Genomic DNA, 21789 nt, shown 5'->3' on the forward strand with positions numbered 1-21789 from the left:
AGCTGGTTAGCTGGTTAGCTCCTGATGGAAGTTCCAGTTATAAAGAATAAAAATAGCAGATCCGTACCACATTGGGTGAGGTGGGTTACAGGAAAGTATATTTAGTTCGTAGATAGAGAGATTAAGATATAAGAAAAAGACCTGCTATTTACATGGGATAAGACACGGGATAAGACATGGCTACTTCGCTGCCATCTTGTATAGAGTAATGACATACAGTCGACTCCTGATGAAGAATTAATTCTCCCAGATCATCCTATACTTATGATAACCACTGGTTGTCTACATGAAGTAATCGTTTCCCTTTACTACTGGTCTGTAGGCTGCCTTGTAGCGTAGTAAACCTCCCATCCGGATGGCGGGGCTGTTGTACATTTCGGGGCTCGCCACCCACTAGAAAAAAGGAACGTTATCAAATTCCTTGACTAGAACACGGAAGTAGGATTGGAGACGACTTTGTTAAGACAAACCAGTACATAGAGAACCAGTTTTAGCCTGTCTTCATTAAGAGAAATCCCCGATCACATTTGTTGGCGACGATGGCAAGCTAAGGTCATGCGTAGAATTACGTCATCGGGTCGTATTTTGCCGAACTGCGCATGCGCAAGCTTTAAATCAAAGGCAATCCTTCGATATTAAGTTGTTTTTGACCTAAATGAAAACGTGTCACTTTCACGAGGTTGAAGTAATTACATGTTCAACTGCTTAAAACATTGACTCGAATCTAGGTTGTACCTCTAGATTTCGAGAATTTTATTCAACCAAGGAATCATTTTTACCCTCAATCATTGACTTGTCAAACCACGGCTTGGTCTGTTTCGCAAGTCTCGCGACCGTTGGTTGGAGTAAACAAAGACACACTACTGACTGAACTGAATAGGTTACCGAACTCTCAATCGACCGAAATGTCTCAACTTCAAATGTTGCGTGTATTTTTAAATGAGCGTTTAATGGCGGCTGCTGTGGAGATTTTCGGGGCAGTTGAGAAAACGGTAGTGGAGTACGAGGAGGAGAATGATCGGCTACGGAGACTTCTGCGGGTTACACCGGAGATAACACTATGCAGAAAAGGTTCGTATGTAACTTAGCTATGTAGATTCACTGATAGCTAGCTATAGTTCTACCGAATTAACTGTTTAAGCTAACAGGAATCAAACATTTTCATAGATTTTTAACCCCTAGGCAACCCTGGTCCTGGAGTGCCGCAGGCACTTCATGTTTTTGATCTAACCGACCTGGAAGACCAGATGTTTTGAATTTAGGCAACCATTGAACTGATCATTTAGTTCAGTTGGTCAGGTGTGGTGGCTAGTTGGAACAAAATCCTGCGGCACTCCAGGAACAGGGTTGCCTACCCTAAACAGTTACCAACATATTTTTGACCCCAAGAAGAAATTTATTGGAAAAAGCAACAATCATAGTTTGAGTTTATTTAATCTTGCTCACAGATAAAACTGAAGAAATGCAGAATTTACATTACTAATAATTGCAAAACACTAATTTAAAATACAATAACACATAATACGTGACAAATAGAATACTGAACACTTGAAACATTAACAGGACATTTTTCATGATGGAAATTGAAATATTAATGTGATTTTTAAAACATAGTTTTGGGAAAACCATTTAAGAGCTATAGTTATTAAACAGTCTGATAGCAGTGGGTAGAGTGGCGTTTCGCAGGCGGTTCGTACGGGCAGTTATACAGGACAGTTATACAGGACAGTTCGTGGCTGTTTCTCAGGAGCCTGGTGGCGGAGTTACCTTTTGGAGGGAGCAGGTCATTCAGCAGGCCACCACCCTTTGCCTTCTTCCGGTGGTGTAGATGTGGAGCCAGGATAGTAACCTTGGACACAGGAGCTTTGCGTGATCATCTTGATCAAAGGCTTTGGACATATCAGCAAGTTACATCCTCACCATTGTTGGTTTTCTGGAGTCTGTAGCTGTCAGCCAGGAGTGTGTGGCTTTCACAAGGGCGGTAGTAGTGCTAGACTTGATAGGTAGGTATACTGATTCATGCACTCCTATAAAACTGTTGGCATTAGTTGTTTTTTTATGATGAGTCTCTCCTAGATTTTTCCAAGGCATGAAGTTAGAGAGATGAGCCTCCAGTCACTCATTGTACATGGGTTTGACACTTTAGATATGGGACATACATTGGCAATCTTCCAGGCAGCAGGAATAGTCCCCTGCCAATAGGAGGTGTTAACTATGTGTGTGACGACAGGGGCTAGATCTTCTGCTCTTTTAGTAGCCAGGCTGGAATGCCATCAGGACCACACGCTTTATGTGAGCTGACTCTGGTCAGAGCTTTCTCAATCTGGCCAATGCTGCACAGCTCAACCTGCCTTGTAGGCATGGACAGGGGGATAATGCCAAGATGGTGGTGCTTGTCCACGCCTTAGCAAAAAATAAATACATTACAAACATCAGCCACGTCATCGTCTTCAATTCCCCCGACCTGTATTCTCCCTCCTGCTGTTGTTTTTCATCCCAGTCCTTTGTTTAACGAAGTCCCATCATTCCTTAGGGTTTTACTTCTTTACGTCCTGTGTTTCAATTTTGTAGTAGTTTGTCTTTGCTTCCTTGATAAGCATTTGTGCTGTGTTTCTGTATTTTCTCAATTTCATTGTTTTTCCCCATCTTTTGAAAATGTGTCTTTTCCTGATGGCAGCCTTTATTCGTTCAGTCATCCAGGGCTTGTCCAGTGTTTCTTATTGGCATGCATACATCAAGTGCAGTTTGAATGCAGGAGTTGAACGTCTCCACCTTTGCATCGATGCTCTCCACCTCATATATGGCATCGTGCCAAGGCCTCCTGTCTGTTCTGTGTTACCAGACATCCTTTTTTCCCGCTGCACCTCGCTTCTCCCTCCTGATGTTGTGTTTGGGGAGAACAGCAGACATTTGTGATCACTGGATCCGAGAGGAGCAAGTACAGTGGGGGTGTTGCAGTGATTCTTCATATTTGTAAGGATCAGATCTAGGATGGTGTCCCCTCTGGTCTTGTCATTTGTTTCATGTCTGGATGGGAGTTTGTCAGCATCTTGATAGGCAGGTGATTAAAGTCTCCACACAGGATGAGACCCATTTGGGGAGAGGACATCCTGATCACATCGACAGTGTTTATGAGATAACACTTCAGCAGAACACTGTGGATTTTCTCATTTGCCCATGGTGGATGGTAGAGTACTCCCACTTCCAGAGTTGAAACTGAGCTGCAGAGTCGTTTAGGACGGAGCTGAAGCCACATACACTCAAATTCCTATTTCTCTAGGTCAGTTCTTCTCTTTGCCTGCATACTGTGATTCACATACATTGCCACGCCCCGTCCTCTCATCCCCTCTCTGGACCTGTCATTTCTGAACAGCTGATAGTCTTGTATGAAAAGAGATTCATCTATGATATTTTCGTGGGCCCAAGTTTCAGTGACACATCCAATGTCTGCATTTACTGATTGAAGAAGCAGTTCAAATTCATCCACTTTGTTTATCAATGATCTTGAATTACAAACAACCACATTCGGAGTCTCTGGGGCTTTTTTGGACATATTTGCGACATTGTATAATACATTTAGAACTCTGCAGTCAAGTGAGTGATTGTGTTGTTGATGTATTTTAGATTTGTTACCTTCTATTGTCAGTATTTTCCTCAATCTGCCCTTACCAGCTGTATTCCCTCTCACCCGGCTTCTTGTGCGCATTATCCCGAGCACTGAAGTTTATCTTAGTTATGCGGTGCCAGTGGAGATGCATGTTTTTTGTAAATCCGTAAAAAATGTGTGGAGTATTCCACAAGGTTTGTACAATCCATCGTTGTCAAAGCCATGCTTACTCCATTAAAAGAGCAAGGGAAAGTATGCAGCGTGACAAAAAAAAGAATTTCGAACATTGTAACACGTTACTCTCGAGCAGCTGCCTGGAAGCCCCAACCTGCTTTGTGCGCCTGCTACATTAGCAAAATATCAACTTATTTCTTACATGTACTAATTACTATTATCTGAAAGAAAAGTTGAAGATAAGACTAATTTTAGCATATTCTGTAAAACAAAAATATAAATGTTTCCTTTATGGCCAACTAATCAACCTATTCCGCCCCAGCCATTACCATAAGCCCGTCCTCCTCAATTAAGGTGCCACCAACCTCCTGTTTTCTGAATGTAAATCCGAGACTGTGGAATTAGTATACCTTTTGAATGGTGTGTATTCAGTTGTGGATCTCCAGCATCCATTTCGTATGATGCTGTATGTTACAAGTTACAATTTACAATTCCTATGATATGCTACAAATTGCTATTTGTACAATATGTTCTGAATTGCAATTCCTACAATATGAAATTGCAAAACGTACAATATTTTGCTAATTTGCTAAACGTATGATATTGTATGTTATGAAATCAAATGTGTTTTTGCTAACGTTAGCTAGCACTAGGGGTTAAGGTTAGGAGTTAGGTTAGGGGAAGGGTTAGCTAACATGCTAAGTAGTTGCTAAAATGCTAAAGCAGCTGCAATCCACATTAGTACTAAAAAGCTGATTTACCATTATTTGATTAAAGTATCATCTAGTTTTCACAATGTTGAAATAAAATAAATATTTGTTGTAAACAATTGCCATTTAAAGTTTTATTGACAAAAAGTGATTAATCTATTGATCCAGAGAGACGTTGAGTTTTATTTATTTAGCAACGCTGTAAGTGAAACAATGGAAGTGGTAGCTGCTATGGTAGCTCTTAAACTCTAGGCTGCATTTAACTCAGGTGTAGGCCAGTGACAATCTCAATTTCATACATTTTTAATTCTGGCTGTAACACAACAAAATGTGGATAAAGTCAAGGGGTGTGAATACTTTCTGAAGAAACTGTGTGTGTATATATATAAGTGTGGACACCTACTCATTCCAGGGTTTTTATTTTATTTTAACAATTTTCTACATTGTAGGATAATAGTGAAGAGCCACCGTGCTTCTACACCTGCATTGCTTGCTGTTTGGGGTTTTAGGCTGGGTTTCTGTACAGCACTTTGATATATCAGCGGATGTAAGAAGGGCTATATAAATAAATAAATACATTTGATGACATCAAAACGGTGAAATAATACACATGGAATCATGTAGTAACCAAAAAAAAAATATTTGAGATTCTTCAAAAGTAGCCACCCTTTGCCTTGATGACAGCTGTGCACACTCTTGGCATTTTCTCAACCAGTTTCACGAGGAATGCTTTTCCAACAGTCTTGAAGGAGTTCCCACATATGCTGAGCACTTGTTGGCAACTTTTCCTTCACTCTGCGGTCCAATTCATCCCAAACCATTTCAATTGGGTTGACGTCAGGTGATTGTGGAGGCCAGGTCATCTGATGACCCACTCCATCACTCTCCTTCTTGGTCAAAAAGCCCTTACACAGCCTGGAGGTGTGTTTTGGGTCATTGTCATGTTGAAAAACAAATGATAGTCCCACTAAGCGCAAACCAGATGGGATGGCGTAACGCTGCAAAATGCTGTGGTAGCTATGCTGGTTAAGTGTGCCTTGAATTCTAAATAAATCAGACAGTGTCACCAGCAAAGAACCATCACACCTCCTCCATGCTTCACGGTGGGAACCACACATGTGGAGATCATCCATTCACCTACTCTGCGTCTCACAAAGATGCGGCGGTTGGAACCAAAAATCTCAAATTTGGACTCAAAGGACTGTCGATTCTCTTTGCTTAATTCCGCTGTTCTTGCCATAATATAAACAGGGTCTTTTACCAAAAAGGGCAATCTTCTGTATACCAGCCCTGCCTGGTCACAACACAACTCAAACTGCTCAAACGCATTAAGAAGGAAAGAAATCCCACTATTTAACTTTTATCAAGGCACACCTGTTAATTGAAATGCATTCCAGGTGACTACCTCATGAAGCTGGTTGAGAGAATGCCAAGAGAGTGCAAAGCTGTCATCAAGGCAAAGGGTGGCTACTTATAAAATAAAAAATATATTTTGATTTGTTTAACAATTTTTTGGGGGGTTACTACATGATTCCATATGTGTGTTTTCATAGTTTTGATGTCTTCTCTATTATTCTACAATGTAGAAAATTGTAAAAATAAACAAAGACCCTTGAGTAGGTGTGTCCAAAATGTTGACTGGTACTGTAAATATACACACGCATACAGTACTGTTCAAAAGTTTGGGGTCACTTAGAAATGTCCATGTTTTTGAAAGAAAAGCACTTTTTTTGGTCCATTTTAAAATAACATCAAATTGATCAGAAATACAGTGTAGACATTGTTAATGTTGTAAATGACTATTGTAGCTGGCAAACAGCTGATTTTTAATGGAATATCTACATTGGCGTACAGAGGCCCATTATCAGCAACCATCAAGTTGATTGACAAAGTCATGATAAATTGGAAGAATTTAATAAACCACCTTTTGGACTTTGAAATATTATTCTGGGTCAAAATGACTGATTTATAATACATAGTTTGCATCACCAAATGGTGCCCAGGAAATAATTCAATCTAATTGTTACCACTCCCCCTCCAATTCAAAACCAAACATGGATGTCAATGTTTGCTCGCACATGCTTCGGTCTACTTCCTGACTGCAGCAACATGATGCCTGTATTGCGAGGCTGATTAGCTAGGACAGACAGGTGTGTGTGTGCAAAGTGATAACAACATACGATCCATGTTTGGTTTTGATTTGTACGGGGATTGTAGCATCTAATATATGGATTTAATTATTTCCTGTGACCCACTTTGTGACGCAAAAGACCCATTCCTTATCAGAACCGTCCACCGACGACAGATATACCCTCCTAAAAGCGTCGCCAAACCGGCACATGCACAGGTTGTTAAATAAGTTGCACGGTTGGCCGTGTTATAGCCTACTGCTAGATACAATCTCGGTCTAGAAGCTGAGCCTAGCTCTCTGCACTCGGGCACATCTAACGGCTGTATAGATCATAGAAGTCTATAATTCACCTTTATGATTCAAGTGTTCTATATTAATTTTGTGGTATATAGATAACCTCTGCTCCTCCTCTCCTTCCCTCCAGACTCCCTGAAGCTCTCTCTCGCTGTCTCTGAAGAGGAGGTTCCCTCTGAGCAGCAGCACTGTGAGCAGGAGTGGAGCCACAGTCAGGGGCAAGAGGATCTAGAGCCCACACAGATTAAAGAGAGAAATGAGGAACTCAGGACCAGTCAGGAGGAAGAGCAGCTTCAAGGGCTGGAGCCTGATATCATAGAGTTCAAATTCACTCCTTCCTGTGTGAAAAGTGAACGTGATCAGGAAGACCCACTTTGGTCCTTGACTCTGTCCCAAACAGTGGAGAACAGAGAGTGTGACTCTAAACTAGTGGATCCTAAACCTTTTGGCACTGTGACCCACCTAAAGGGTTATGAAATGCTCTGTGACCCTACAGATAATCAAAACATTGTCTACAGCCACAGCTCAGCCTTAAGCAGCAACCCAGTAGGACTTGACAGAAGCCAACCATTGGATCCAAACCCACCAATGGAGCAACACTGTTCCAAACCCAGCACCACATCTATAAAAACTCATCGCTGCTGTGACTGTGGCAAAATGTTTCCTCTCACAGCTGACCTGCAGAGGCATGTGACTCTCGCCAAGAAGAGACTCAGCGAATGTCACTTCTGCAAAAAACAGTACATTTCCACCTGTAAACTGAAGGCCCATGTCCGACTCTGTCACAGTGGGAAACCCTGCACCTGCCCCTTTTGTGGCAAGACCTTCAAACAAAAGGGAAATCTGTCCATGCACATGAGGATTCACACAGGAGAGAAACCATTTAGCTGTGGTTACTGTGGGAAAAGCTTCAATCACAAGGGAGACCTAAGAAGACATATACTGACTCACACAGGAGAGAAACCATTTAGCTGTAATTTTTGCTGTAAGTCCTTCAATCAGAAGGGGGACCTAAGGAGGCATATACTGACTCACACAGGAGAGAAACCATTTAGCTGTGTTGAATGCGGTAAAGGCTTCATACGCAAGGAGCACTTAACTGCACATATACGGATTCACACAGCAGAGTAATCATTTATCTGTGGTGACTGGGAAAAGCGTAAATCATAAGGGGAAGCTGAATATGTATATACGGACTCACACAGGGGAGATATAATTTAGCTGTGATGACTGCGGGGAAAGCTTCACTCAGAAGACTAACCTAACTGACCATATATGGACTCAGACAGGAGAGAAACTATTTAGCTGTGGGAAAAGCTTCAATAAGAAGGTGGACCTAAATGAGAATAAACTGATTCACACAGGAGAGAAATCACATGGGTAAATCACTGTGGTAAAAGATTCAAGAATAATCTTCCGACACGTAAAAAAACATCCACAAAGAAAGAAAACAGGATGAAAACAAAGAAAATCAGGAGAAATATATCTTCTGTCAGCAGATGGGTATAAAAAGGCAGGTTGTGGACAACTCTTAGAAAAGAAACAATCATTCATGCACTGGGTTTCAGAGAAATAGATACATGATGGATTTACTTTTGTAAAATGCTCTATGTAAATAAAGTTTGATTTAAATAATGAGGATATTAACAAACAGTAGTGCATGTATTATGGGAATATCGCAGATCTGCTGTTCAAAGTCGGTTGATGTTTTCACGTCATTAGAAATAAGACTTTCTGGTTTGTTTTGGAATGTCTCTCAGGGTGATGAGAAAATGGTCTGACTAATGTTATTGATTTATAAAAATGTATACTTTCCTGAAAATATCTCCTTCAATCCCAAGAGAGTTTTTCATGCAGTTTTGACATAATGCAGCTCAATCATGATATTGGTTTGAAATGTAATGATATACAGTCGACTCCTCACGAGTGCAGTTTGTATAAGTGCAAACTCTGTTTTAAGTGTACTACAGTGTTTTTCCTGTCCCAATTCAACAACATCTACAACGCACCAGCCGGTTTATTAGGTACGCCCATCTAGTACCGGTTCAGACCCCCCTTTGCCTCCAGAACAGCCTGAGCTCTTAGCACCCTGAGCTAGGGTGCTTTAGGTGCCAATGATTCAGACATGTTGCAGCATTGTCTAGAAGGGAGATCCCACAATGTGATAAATGTGCAGGGGGCATAGTCCGAGGGAGTGTAAATTTGGGATTGAGAAAGCAGTGTGCTAACTGTAGGTGTACCCAGGCAGCTGGGGATCCGAAGTGCCCTGTGAGAGAGAAGGGGTTGAGATTGCCAGAGTTCGAGTGAGGCAGAACGTTTCTTATGCTGAGGCAGGGAAGAGTGTAGAGGATAGCCCAAGGGTGAGTGATTTGACTGGGAGCCCCGCAGTGAATAGACCTGAAGAGAGAGATCCAGAGAGGGTAAGCGTTAGGATTTCTTGTGTTTTATTGCTATGGTTATTGTACTGCACTGATTGAGAATGAATCCCCAAAAAATAGATGTGGCAGTGAAATGTTGGGGTGTAAGAGATTTTAGCGCAGAAGATTTACAAGGGGTTTTAAGAGCAGGGATTCCATCCTCCCAGGCTGGTAGGGTAAAGTAGTAGGATAGGGATGGTGAGTTTTTTATGGGTATGGTGTGTATGTGTAGGGTTAGATGGTAGTGCAAATTATTTTTTTCCCTTTCTTGTGACAAAATGTGCAATTCACACTCCGACCTGTGAAAGGCAGCAATACGCAACACAGCGTCTAGTCTGCCGGAAACTCACATGAAGAAGCGGAAGAAGAAATTAAGCAACTTAACAGGAGAGGATCCACTCCCATCAAAATCTGTCTGCCTGCCTTCCCGACTTTTGGGACAATGACTTCCATTGTTAGGGCGGAGACAAGACCAACTCGTCATTATATATAGTATCTCTGATATAACCAACAATGGTGGATAAATTAAGATGGTTCACTCAGGCTGTTTACCATTGGAAAAAAATGTCAGTTCTGGTCTGCTTGAACCCCTTATACTTGTGGGAATTGGCCTACTGTATATGGATAGGGCTAAATGTTTCTTACAGAAGAAATATAGAAAGCATATGGATAACCATGATACCAATTTAAAGGGAACAGTTTGAAGGTTATGGGGAAATGATTAGACTAAAGGTGAGGACACAACAGTTAATCTGACACAACTGATTCCAAACATTACACTTGATTTTATCTGCATTTAACATTTTCTGTACTTTTCGCAAAGTAACTCTGGATACATCCAGTAATATAATAAGAATATTCTTGGAAAATTTGGGGTAGGTGCAACGTAAGACCAAAAACATAGTGAGAGGTCTAAGTAGTGTTTCCAAGTGACCACACACCTTTCCAAAGTGTGCACAGTTCCTAAGTAATTTCAATGCACTTTAATGACTCAAAGATGAGTATTTGGCTATAAGGTGCTTTTTCGAGCTCTCTTACCTGTGCCGTTGAGGAATTAGAGCAAGCACACCTTTATTTGTTTTGTTTGCAACACAGCGCTGAATCAACGCCTTTACACAATTACTGTTGCTGTTTATGCAATCCTCAAAAATGGTCCATTTATAAATCACAATTTGGGTCAGGTGAAAGCTTGTTCTATTGGCAACATGACTAGTGGCAGGTAGGCTAGTGGTTAGAGCGTTGGACTAGTAACCGAAAGGTTGCAAGATCAACTCCCCGAGCTGACAAAGTAAAAATCTGTCGTTCTGCATTTGACTAAAGTAGGTAACCCACCGTTCATAGGCCGTCATTGAAAATAAGAATGTGTTCTTAACTGACTTGCCTAGTTAAATAACGGTAAAAATAAAAGTGAAAGATAGGGGTAGGTTTACTTGTGGTCATCCAGAGAGGCAGAAATGTAGACCAGACGGGAGACTGGTCCAACAGAAGGCCTGTCTTTTGGTGCACCTGACCGCCCCGTCACAAAGGTGCTTGAGGTCACCAGACCAGGGTGAGTAATACTGTGGGGGAGCCAGTGCAGGCTGTGAAGCAGTTCTGGAAGAGGGGAGCCAACAAGATGCGGTGGTGGATCCGGTGGTGGCTGCCCCCTCCGCCCAGGAACAGGCAGTAGGAGTACCTCAACGGTGAGGGCTTGTAAGACCCCCAGGGGAAGAGCAGGAGTCAGTGACCCAGAGGACACCAGGAATGGAGGCCACAGCGGCAGAGCACTACGAGGGTCTCAGGAGTGGAGACTGCAGGGCTGCAGCAGCAGAGCTCGATGAGGACCCTGGGACTGGATACTTAGGCTGCTGGAGCCACGAAGCAGCAACGTGCGGTGGCCACCGGACAGGTCGGACGCAGGCAGAGGGACCAGGTGAGGACCCACGGATCAGGTCTTATCTCAGCTCACTGGTCACCATAGCAACACCCACCCGTAGCACGCGCTCCAGCAGGTATATTTCACTGGTCATCCCGAAAGCCAACACTTACTTTGGCCGTGTTTCCTTACAGTTCTCTGCTGCCAATGACTGGAACGAATTGCAAAAATCACTGAAGCTGGAGACTTATATCTCCCTCTCTAACTTTAAGCATCAGCTGTTAGAGCAGCTTACTGATCACTGTACCTGTACACAGCCCATCTGTAAATAGCACACCCAACTACCTCATCCTCATATTGTTATTTATCTTTTTGCTCTTTTACACCCCAGTATCTCTACTTGCACATCATCATCTGCACATCTATCACTCCAGTGTTAATGCTAAATTGTAATTGTTTTGCCTCTATGGCCTATTTATTGCCTTACCTCCCTAATCTTCTACATTTGCACACACTGTACATACATTTTTCTATTGTGCTACTGACTGTACGTTTGTTTATCTCATGTGTAACTCTGTGTTGTTTTTGTCGCACTGCTATGCTTTATCTTGGCCAGGTCGCAGTTGTAAATGAGAACTTGTTCTCAACTGGCCTACCTGGTTAAATAAAGGTGAAATAAAAAAATAAATAAAAGGTTGGGCCGCAGCAGAAGAGCTTGATGATGGTCTCAGCATGGCAGAGGAAGGAGGTTCAGCCACAGGTCTCGACGAAGCTCTCAGGACTTGAGACCACAGGTCCGCAGCAGCAGAGCTCGATGAGGGTCTCCGGACTGCAGATGGCAAAGCTGCCCCATTGGCAACAGGAGAGGCCCCAGGGACAGGAGTTGGGGTTGGCTGGATCTCCACAGCAGCGATGGGTGGAGATCTCAGGACAATAGACGGCCGGACCACCACATCAATGAAAGGAGAGGGCTCTGGGACCGGAGCTGAGATCAGCTGAATCCCCACAACAGCAACAGGCGAAGATCTCAGGAGAGGAGACCGCCGCACACCTGAAAGATAGGGATAAAAAATACCCAAAGACAGGAAAGAGTTGGACCTTGGGTCCAGGAGAAACTGAGTGCCCAGAGCTGTTGACTTGGGGCCTGACTGGGCTACAGACTGTGAGCTAGGGGATGTTAGATCTAGATCTGGGATAGGAAACTGGGGACCCAGTTTAGCAGCAAACTGTGAAGCCACTAGGTGATCAGGAAATCAAGATACTCTGGACCTACTGGGGCTATAGACTGAGTACCTAGTAGGGCAGAAGGTGAGGTGTCTCCTACGACAGGACACTGAACATCTTGGTCAAGAGGGTCCCCCGCGGGAACGTCAGGAGGGTCTCCCAAGGCTGGAACTAGCGGGAAACCGTTTGGAGGGGCTAGCAAGAACCCCAGGGCTGAGACCGGCAGGTTCCACCGGGCAGGGACTCACAGGGCCTGGACAGTGGACAGAGCCACTGCAGCAGAGACTGGATGGGGCTCCCAGGGAGGAGCAGGGAGATGTCTTTGGACAGCAGTAGGCTGGACAACAAAGGTAGGACTAGGCAGATCCCAACAGACCACAAAACTTAGCTCCATATAATGACACAAATCTCAAGGCACTTACGATTAGATGCACACACAACTAAACATCAGACATACAGGGATGCAGTCCACAGGAGCCAAAGTTCAGCAGGAGGGAAACTGGAAGTGCTCATCAGGCTGGGGAAACCACGTTTCGGACCACACAGCGTGCTGGGGTCATAGACTAACTGAAACTGAAGTCCTGGGAATTAAGGCCACTGATAGGCTGAAGGAGATGTGATAATAATAATTTGACGTGATCTAGACCAATAAGACACTAACAAAAGTGTGGGTCCTCTAAATGGGAGACTAAGCTGCCCGACTAGAACTAACCAGAAAGGATGGCTAGAATCAGCTTAAGGAAGCTGGCGATTTTAACAACTATCTAAATGATAAAATATGACCTTAGTGTTAGGCTTTCACAAGGCAATTCAGAGAAGCAGATTGTAATTTTGGTGCGCTAGAATGGAGTCATGAGTGCATTCAGATGCGTGGTCCACAGCAAACGTTCTTCGCAATACAACAAATGGGGGCTCATTCTAGAGGTCGACCGATTATGATTTTTCAATGATTATTGGACGACAAAAAATAGCCAATGCCGATTAAAAAAATATATATAATAATAATAAAAAATAAATGTATTTGTATTAATGACAATTACAACAATACTGAATGAACACTTATTTTAACTTAATATAATACATCAATAAAATCAATTTAGACTCAAATAAATAATGAAACCTGTTCAATTTGGTTTAAATAATGCAAAAACAAAGTGTTGGAGAAGAAAGTAAGAGTGCAATATGTGCCATGTAAAAAAGCTAACGTTTAAGTTCCTTGCTCAGAACATGAGAACATATGAAAGCTGGTGGTTCCTTTTAACATGAGTCTTCAATATTCCCAGGTAAGAAGTTTTAGGTTGTAGTTATTATAGGACTATTTCTCTCTATACCATTTGTATTTCATATACCTTTGACTATTGGATGTTCTTATAGGCACTTTAGTATTGCCAGTGTAACAGTATAGCTTCCATCCCTCTCCTCGCCGCTACCTGGGCTCGAAACAGGAACACATCGACAACAGCCACCCTCGAAGCAGCGTTACCCATGCAGAGCAAGGGGAACAACTACTCCAAGTCTCAGAGCGAGTGACGTTTGATAAACGCTATTAGAGCGCACCCCGCTAACTAGCTAGCCATTTCACATCGGTTACACCAGCCTAATCTCGGGAGTTGATAGGCTTGAAGTCATAAACAGCGCAATGCTTGAAGCATTGCGAAGAGCTGCTGGCAGAACGCACGAAAGTGCTGTTTGAATGAATGCTTACGAGCCTGCTGGTGCCTACCATCGCTCAGTCAGACTGCTCTATCAAATCATAGACTTAATTATAACATAATAACACACAGAAATACGAGCCTAAGGTCATTAATATGGTCGAATCCGGAAACTATCATCTTGAAAACAAAACGTTTATTCTTTCATTGAAATACGGAACCGTTCCGTATTTTATCTAACGGGTGGCATCCATAAGTCTAAATATTCCTGTTACATTGCACAACCTTCAATGTTATGTCATAATTACGTAAAATCCTGGCAAATTAGTTCGCAATGAGCCAGGCGGCCCAAACTGTTGCATATACCCTGACTCTGCGTGCAATGAACGCAAGAGAAGTGACACAATTTCACCTGGTTAATATTGCCTGCTAACCTGGATTTCTTTTAGCTAAATATGCAGATATACTTCTGTGTATTGATTTTAAGAAAGGCATTGATGTTTATGGTTAGGTACACGTTGGAGCAACGACAGTCCTTTTTCGCGAATGCGCACCGCATCGATTATATGCAATGCAAGACACGCTAGATAAACTAGTAATAAATAAATAAACTAGTGTAAAAAAAAAAACATCGGCGTCCAAAATTACCGATTTCCGATTGTTAGGAAAACTTGAAATCGGCCCTAATTAATCGGCCATTCCGATTAATCGGTCAACCTCTAGCTCATTCAGTTCAGGACAACCCAGGGTATAACGCGCCATGTCATCTTGTAACTGTACATCAAACATAGTGATCAGAGACGTTTACACTGTATATTACATGAGTTTTATGATATGGAAATGTGAAGTGCACATTTGTACTCATGGGTGTTTGGCTTGCTTGTATGACATCAAAGCGGTATTTATTATAATCATCGACGTCTCATCTTTTCAAAATACATAGAGTCCTCGTAATTTACAGAATTTCCCTCACTCCGACAACAACAAATGTGGAAAAGTTGTGAAAGTGAGCGCCACACAGTAAGAGGTGGACCCATAGAGTTGCTAGTAAAAGGTAGATGGAACAACTGACCTAGGTCCCCCGTTAGAGAGATGATGACTCAGTAGGAGGCGGGTAAAAAACACAGGTTTATTGCCAGCTTCAACACACACCAGCATTACAAGAGAATAGGAGTGATAGTGATAAATGTCAGATGTGTGGTATCTACGAGAGAAGAGATTAATGGGAATATATTACACAATGGTACAGCTATGCAGTGGTCACCAACATTTTCTGAGTCAAGATCACTTTCGCAGTCAAAAAGCAAGCCGAGATCTACCGCTCAGATGTTTTTTTTTAACATTACTTAAAAAATGTAACTTTAACCTAATAAAAACAGTTCCGTGAATGAGATTTGTGCAGTAGCCCTAGTACCCTACATTATCACAGCATGTTGGCTATATGCCTGGCCTGACGATATTGTTCTTCTCAGACCATATTACAAAATAGATCAGTTGGTGTAGCACTTGCGAGGCACAGCTGAGCATAAATTGAAATAATTTGCGCTTTTATTTTACTGTACTGACGGTACCTGCATCTGATGGTCATGGTTCTTTCAAGACAACTGGGAACGGGGAAAAGGGAGGTAAAATCATGACGTCAGTGATCCTCAGATCGGAAAATGGGAGCTCCAGAAAGATGCCCGAGTTTTCTACTTGGAATTCCGAGTTGGATGACCGTTCAAAAATATTTTTGTCAGTCGGATCTAGTTTTTTTCCCCCGAGTTCCCAGTTGTCTTGAATACACTGAAGTCGGAGAGAGGGAGCTGAGGGAGGGAGAGAGCAGCAGAGGGTCCGCCTCTCACCTTCCTTTCCTCCAGTGAGACTGACAAGAGAGGGGACGTCTTCCAACTGAAAATGGGGATTGACAAACACAGATAGAAGGAATGGATATGACTTCAGAGAAGGATGCCCAAACACAATGGGAAGACCCATCTCTAAGTGATCACAGCTCAGGTGATCATGTAAAGCCCACTACCCGTGAGGCAGGGACACAGTGCCCAGCAGGACCTCTCTACAAAACCGTGCCGAGGAACAAAGCACTCTGTCGACTGCATAAAGGCTTGTCTTGCTGCCTTTTCTACCCTGGCGGAACATCTTCTACTCCTCTACAAAGGCAGCTTTCAGTTAGACCTGACATACTAACTCCTGATGACACTGATGAAGCTGAAGCTCAACTTGCTGCAGCAGTACCTAGCAGAAAGGTTTGGTGTTTCCCAGAGTATTGTCAGTTGAGTGATTTAGTTATTGGGTCGACATGATGGAAGAGAATCTGAGGGACTGCATTCCACGGCTGCCAAGGGAGACCATCCGTGCTACAATGCCACAATGTTTTAAATACCACTACCCAGGAACAACCTGCATTATTGACTGCTCAGAAACTGTTTTATAGAAGTGCAAGAATCTGAATTCAAAGGAGGAGTCATTCAGCCATTACTACGCCCAGAACACTATCAAGTACCTGGTGTCCATTGCACCTTGTGGTCTAGTGATGTTTATCTCCTCAGCATATGGAGGTAGATGTAGCAACAAATGTATAACATCGGATTCTGGGTTCCTGGAGTACCTCTGTCCAGGTGATGAGGTCATGGCTGACCGGGGCTTCACAATCTGTGATCTGCTACACGAGAGGAAGGTCAAATTAACAATTCCATCCTTCACAAAAAGAGGCGCACAGCTGTCAGAGGAGGACACCACATGTACAAGACGGATAGCTAACGTGAGGGTTCATGTGGAACGCGTAATTCAAATGCTCAAAAGGTTTAGAATCATCTCACAGACAGTGCCAATCAACCTCTCATCTAAAATGGACAAAATACTTTGAATCTGTGCTGCCCTGTGTAACCTGCGTGTCGATATCATTCATGAAGATGCTGAATCAACTGACCAGTCAAATGCCATTCACAGGGTCGATTTCCAAATATGAATTAAAGTTCTGTCAAAAGTTACATGAAGTTTCATTTCAATTCATTCTATAACAACTCAACTTAATTATTTGTTTTACATACTGATTCATATTAATAAAAAAACAAAGCCATAAAAAACGTTTCCACAGTACTGTGACTGTTGATGCATTAAGTCAGGCTTTTTAATTGAAAAACAATGTGTAGTAACTGCAAACAGGAAAGACATCTGACTACATACTTCTACAGAACTGCATATATTTGTCACTCGGTGACAATCTGCCTGCCTGATGATCCTCAACAATAAAATGGCAGCATGTGTGTTGAGTAGAATGCCTTCAACCTCAGGACAGCCTCTGCACAGGACTGTGCATCATAGGGAACAGGGATGACAACTTGCTGGGACGGAGTCCAGATGAGCACCTTACTTTCTCTGTCCTGTGCTAAACATACCAATTTGCGCACCTGCATGTAATAGCCACGTGGTCCATGTGGTTGCAGTTGGGGTGTGCCCTCCACCACCTTCACATCATAGGCTTTCCCATTGAAGACATCCAGAGAATCAAAGCCCTTCCCCATGACCGGACACTTGATCTCCAACAGCTCCTTGGAGTTCAGCACTCCATCAGGGCTTGCTGGTAGCCATGGCTCTTCAACACTGACAACAGTGCCTCTGTGGTCAACAGAGTATTCACAGTCTTCCAGCCACTGGGTGGCCATCAGCACATTATCTTTCCCGTAGCATGTGGCTGCATTCCCTTGGAACCTGGGATACAGATGCTCCTGGAGAAACTTACCAGGGTTAGTGGATTCCCTGACAGACCTTCTTTGGCTGAGCTTGCAGTAACTCAAAGCTTCCTTGAGTCATGCCACAAGTGTGAGGCACTGTGCTCCTTTGTGATCTGTTCCTAAGCAGTCGACTGGGTTGGGTCAAGTTTCACAAATTCATTGTAGAAGGACAGGCACTTCTGGCAGTTGTAATTGACATGCTCTCCATGTGGCTCTGAAAGAGTAGAGAATCTATATTAAGTTATTATATGGAGTTAGAAAGCATTGAGCAGAAGAGATACACATCAGTTCAAATACATTAAAATGGTACAGCCACAAATAAATATTCCTTTCAGTCCAATTTTACCTGGGATGCTACTGGCTGTGATATTATTGTCAGTTCAGCATTAACACACATATAGAGCAGACTCCCCACAGGCAGATTCAGGTATCTCAGGCTCCTATTCAATTTCTCATGTGAGTGGGAGGCAGGAGTGGGGGGCAGGGGTGGACATTCTGGATGCTTTTCTGCATATTGGTCACTGGCCTTATGGTGTGTGAAGTCAATGCTGTTTAACCACTGTGGCTCAAGGTTCCTCCCAAGTCCCTGCATTCCATTGTCACTGCTCATCTGTGCAGGCTATGCCAGTTATTCCACTGGACACTGCATTCTGCACCTGTGATAGAATGTATGTTACAAAACAAGACATTCAGAGAAAATCCCATTATTAACAATTGTGTGACTGAGGACTATGTGGTCAACTTAATCAAAACACATGCGAGTTACATCATAAACTTACCTTGCTATTGTTCCCAATGAGATGAGACCACTTAAACTTACCATACTTTAGGCATTGCCCCCAACGACAAGGATATTTTACAAACCTTATTCACCCAGAAAAACAATAACACTAAAGAAATACATGTGATGCTGACATGTTAAAATATATTGTATATCCTACTCACCTGGACTCCATAAACCTACCTTGCCTCACCAACATGATTTGATAGGATACTTACAGATTCCCCACATTAATACAGCAGTTCTGTTGATCCACAAATACATGTTAACATAACCAATAAATCATAACATGGAGTAGGGTTGAGCTGAGCGTTCTGACCTCATAACGGCCGTCAAGCACCCAAGCTAACTGGCTAAAGTTAGCCAGCTTGATAGCTACTTCCAGACATAAATGAGAGAACATCTCACTCTGACCATTTTACTCGCCCTAGCAGAGCTGGTTAGGCTGTTTTCATGTTATCTGGCTCTCCAGTGTCACGCTCGTCGTCCTCCTCGTCTGAGGAGGAGTAGTTGGAAGGATCGGAGGACCAAAATGCAGCGTGGTGTGTGTTCATCATGAATTTAATAAACAGAGAACACTGAACAAACTATACGAACAACGAACGTGAAGCTATATAAGAAATGTGCTGACACAAGCAACTAACATAGACAATCACCCACAACCCACAATGACAAAACAGGCTATGGTTCCCAATCAGAGACAACGACTAACACCTGCCTCTGATTGAGAACCATATCAGGCCAAACACAGAAACAGACAAACTAGACAACATAGAATGCCCACTCAGATCACACCCTGACCAAACAAAACATAGAAACATACAAAGCAAACTATGGTCAGGGCGTGACATCCAGATTGAATTTAAGAACACACCCGAAGTCGTAAAATGTCTAGCTAGTAATTTGTTATGCTAACAAGAGGTTGCATAGCAACAGCATCAACTTCCGGTAGACAAGCGAAGAGCTAGTACGCTCAACTGAAAGGATACCATTAATTTACAGTATGCATTAAGTATATTGTACACAGTATGTTGGTATGGGTATTCGAACACAGCTAAAGAGCGATCATTTGAAACGGCTTAATTTGGCGAGTTGAAATAAAAAAAACATTCAGGGTTACAAAATAAAATCTGTCTTATTTTCTATATACAGACGTTAGATTAAGCAATAAAACCCGAGGAGGTGTGGTATATGACCAACGCGGAGTGCCTGGATACAGCCCTTAGCCGTGGTATATTGGCCATATACCACAATACCCAGAGATGCCTTATTGCTATTATAAACTGGTTACCAACGTAATTAGAGCAGTAAAAATAAATCCTTTGTCATACCTTTGGTATACAGTCTGATATACGATGGCTGTCAGCCAATCAGCATTCAGGGCTTGAACCACCCACTTTATAATTTAATTTATTCTGCCTGTTATTTGGAAATTTCCAAATGGATGAATAATTCCACATTTAACACTGCATGGTAATGAATTACGGCCATGACATCTGTTTGGTGAGTAGGCCTAGGCTTAATGATTCTGATGAAAATACGGTCTTTGTCTTTACAAGGGTACTAATCTTTTTGCGTATTTTCAGTGTGGAACCTGTCTATGTTTGGAGGGGTTATAGCCTATGCTAACCAATTCTAAATAGCACTAGCTGTTCACAAAGTAGCCTAAGCAGAAAATAGATGGGACACAATTATTCCAAAACTGCAGCTCTTTGTTAGAACAAATATTTTCCTACTTCAATCAACCAGTCCATTTAGAAGTTGTGATAAAACTGTTGTCATTTACCAAGAAATATAGCTTGTGTATCCCATCAGTTAGATCTGTTTTTATAGGCATTTATTTCTGTAAGCCTAAAGAGAGCTTGTGTGTATTGAGTGGTCAGATCGCAATTGAGTGAATGAGACATTTAGGGAGAAGAATTGTGTAATGCTTGGCTTGGTTTCTTTTTTGTTGTGGCCCCAAAATTCACATGTACAAATGGAAAACTAGAGTCAAAGCAAATGAAAGTTGTCTTCAAGGCAAAATTGAAAATGTCTTTTTGACAAATTTTTACATACAGTCAGTCGTGGCCAAAAGTTTTGAGAATGACACAAATATAAATTTTCACAAAGTTTGCTGCTTCAGTGTCTTTATGTTACTATGGAATACTGAAGTATAATTACAAACATTTCATAAGTGTCAAAGGCTTTTATTGACAATTACATTAAGTTAATGCAGAGTCAATATTTGAGGTGTTGACCCTTCTTTTTCAAGACCTCTGCAATCCGCCCTGGCATGCTGTCAATTCACTTCTGGGCCACATCCTGACTGATGGCAACCCATTCTTGCATAATCAATGCTTGGAGTTTGTCAGAATTTGTGTGTTTTTGTTTGTCCACCCGCCTCTTGAGGATTGACCACAAGTTCTCAATGGGATTAAGATTTGGGGAGTTTCATTACATACATTTACATTTAAGTCATTTAGCAGACGCTCTTATCCAGAGCGACTTACAAATTGGTGCATTCACCTTATGATATCCAGTGGAACAACCACTTTACAATAGTGCATCTAACTCTTTTAAGGGGGGGGGGGTTAGAAGGATTACTTTATCCTATCCTAGGTATTCCTTAAAGAGGTGGGGTTTCAGGTGTCTCCGGAAGGTGGTGATTGACTCCGCTGACCTGGCGTCGTGAGGGAGTTTGTTCCACCATTGGGGTGCCAGAGCAGCGAACAGTTTTGACTGGGCTGAGCGGGAACTGTACTTCCTCAGAGGTAGGGAGGCGAGCAGGCCAGAGGTGGATGAACGCAGTGCCCTTGTTTGGGTGTAGGGCCTGATCAGAGCCTGAAGGTACGGAGGTGCCGTTCCCCTCACAGCTCCGTAGGCAAGCACCATGGTCTTGTAGCGGATGCGAGCTTCAACTGGAAGCCAGTGGAGAGAGCGGAGGAGCGGGGTGACGTGAGAGAACTTGGGAAAGTTGAACACCAGACGGGCTGCGGCGTTCTGGATGAGTTGTAGGGGTTTAATGGCACAGGCAGGGAGCCCAGCCAACAGCGAGTTGCAGTAATCCAGACGGGAGATGACAAGTGCCTGGATTAGGACCTGCGCCGCTTCCTGCGTGAGGCAGGGTCGTACTCTGCGAATGTTGTAGAGCATGAACCTACAGGAACGGGTCACCGCCTTGATGTTAGTTGAGAACGACAGGGTGTTGTCCAGGATCACGCCAAGGTTCTT

The 21789-nt window shown here is 42.8% G+C and overlaps 1 protein-coding gene across 1 annotated transcript; it reads left to right on the forward strand.

Moving 5' to 3' along the window:
* The first annotated feature begins 643 nt into the window (after positions 1-643).
* LOC139530779 (zinc finger protein OZF-like) lies at positions 644-8740 on the forward strand. The gene is made up of 2 exons (XM_071327465.1): positions 644-1071; positions 7047-8740. Exons 1-2 carry the CDS (start codon positions 906-908, stop codon positions 8045-8047), a joined length of 1167 nt encoding a protein of 388 aa, XP_071183566.1. The 5' UTR covers positions 644-905; the 3' UTR covers positions 8048-8740.
* Positions 8741-21789: the final 13049 nt, after the last annotated feature.

The sequence above is a fragment of the Salvelinus alpinus genome, chromosome 9 (assembly GCF_045679555.1).
Source record: "Salvelinus alpinus chromosome 9, SLU_Salpinus.1, whole genome shotgun sequence".
NCBI lineage: Eukaryota > Metazoa > Chordata > Actinopteri > Salmoniformes > Salmonidae > Salvelinus > Salvelinus alpinus.

Coding starts and splice junctions, on each gene's coding strand:
- LOC139530779 (XM_071327465.1), top strand. CDS start 906: ATGTCTCAACTTCAAATGTTGCGTGTATTTTTAAATGAGCGTTTAATG. Junction 1,072..7,046: donor GATAACACTATGCAGAAAAG/GTTCGTATGTAA, acceptor CCTTCCCTCCAG/ACTCCCTGAAGCTCTCTCTC.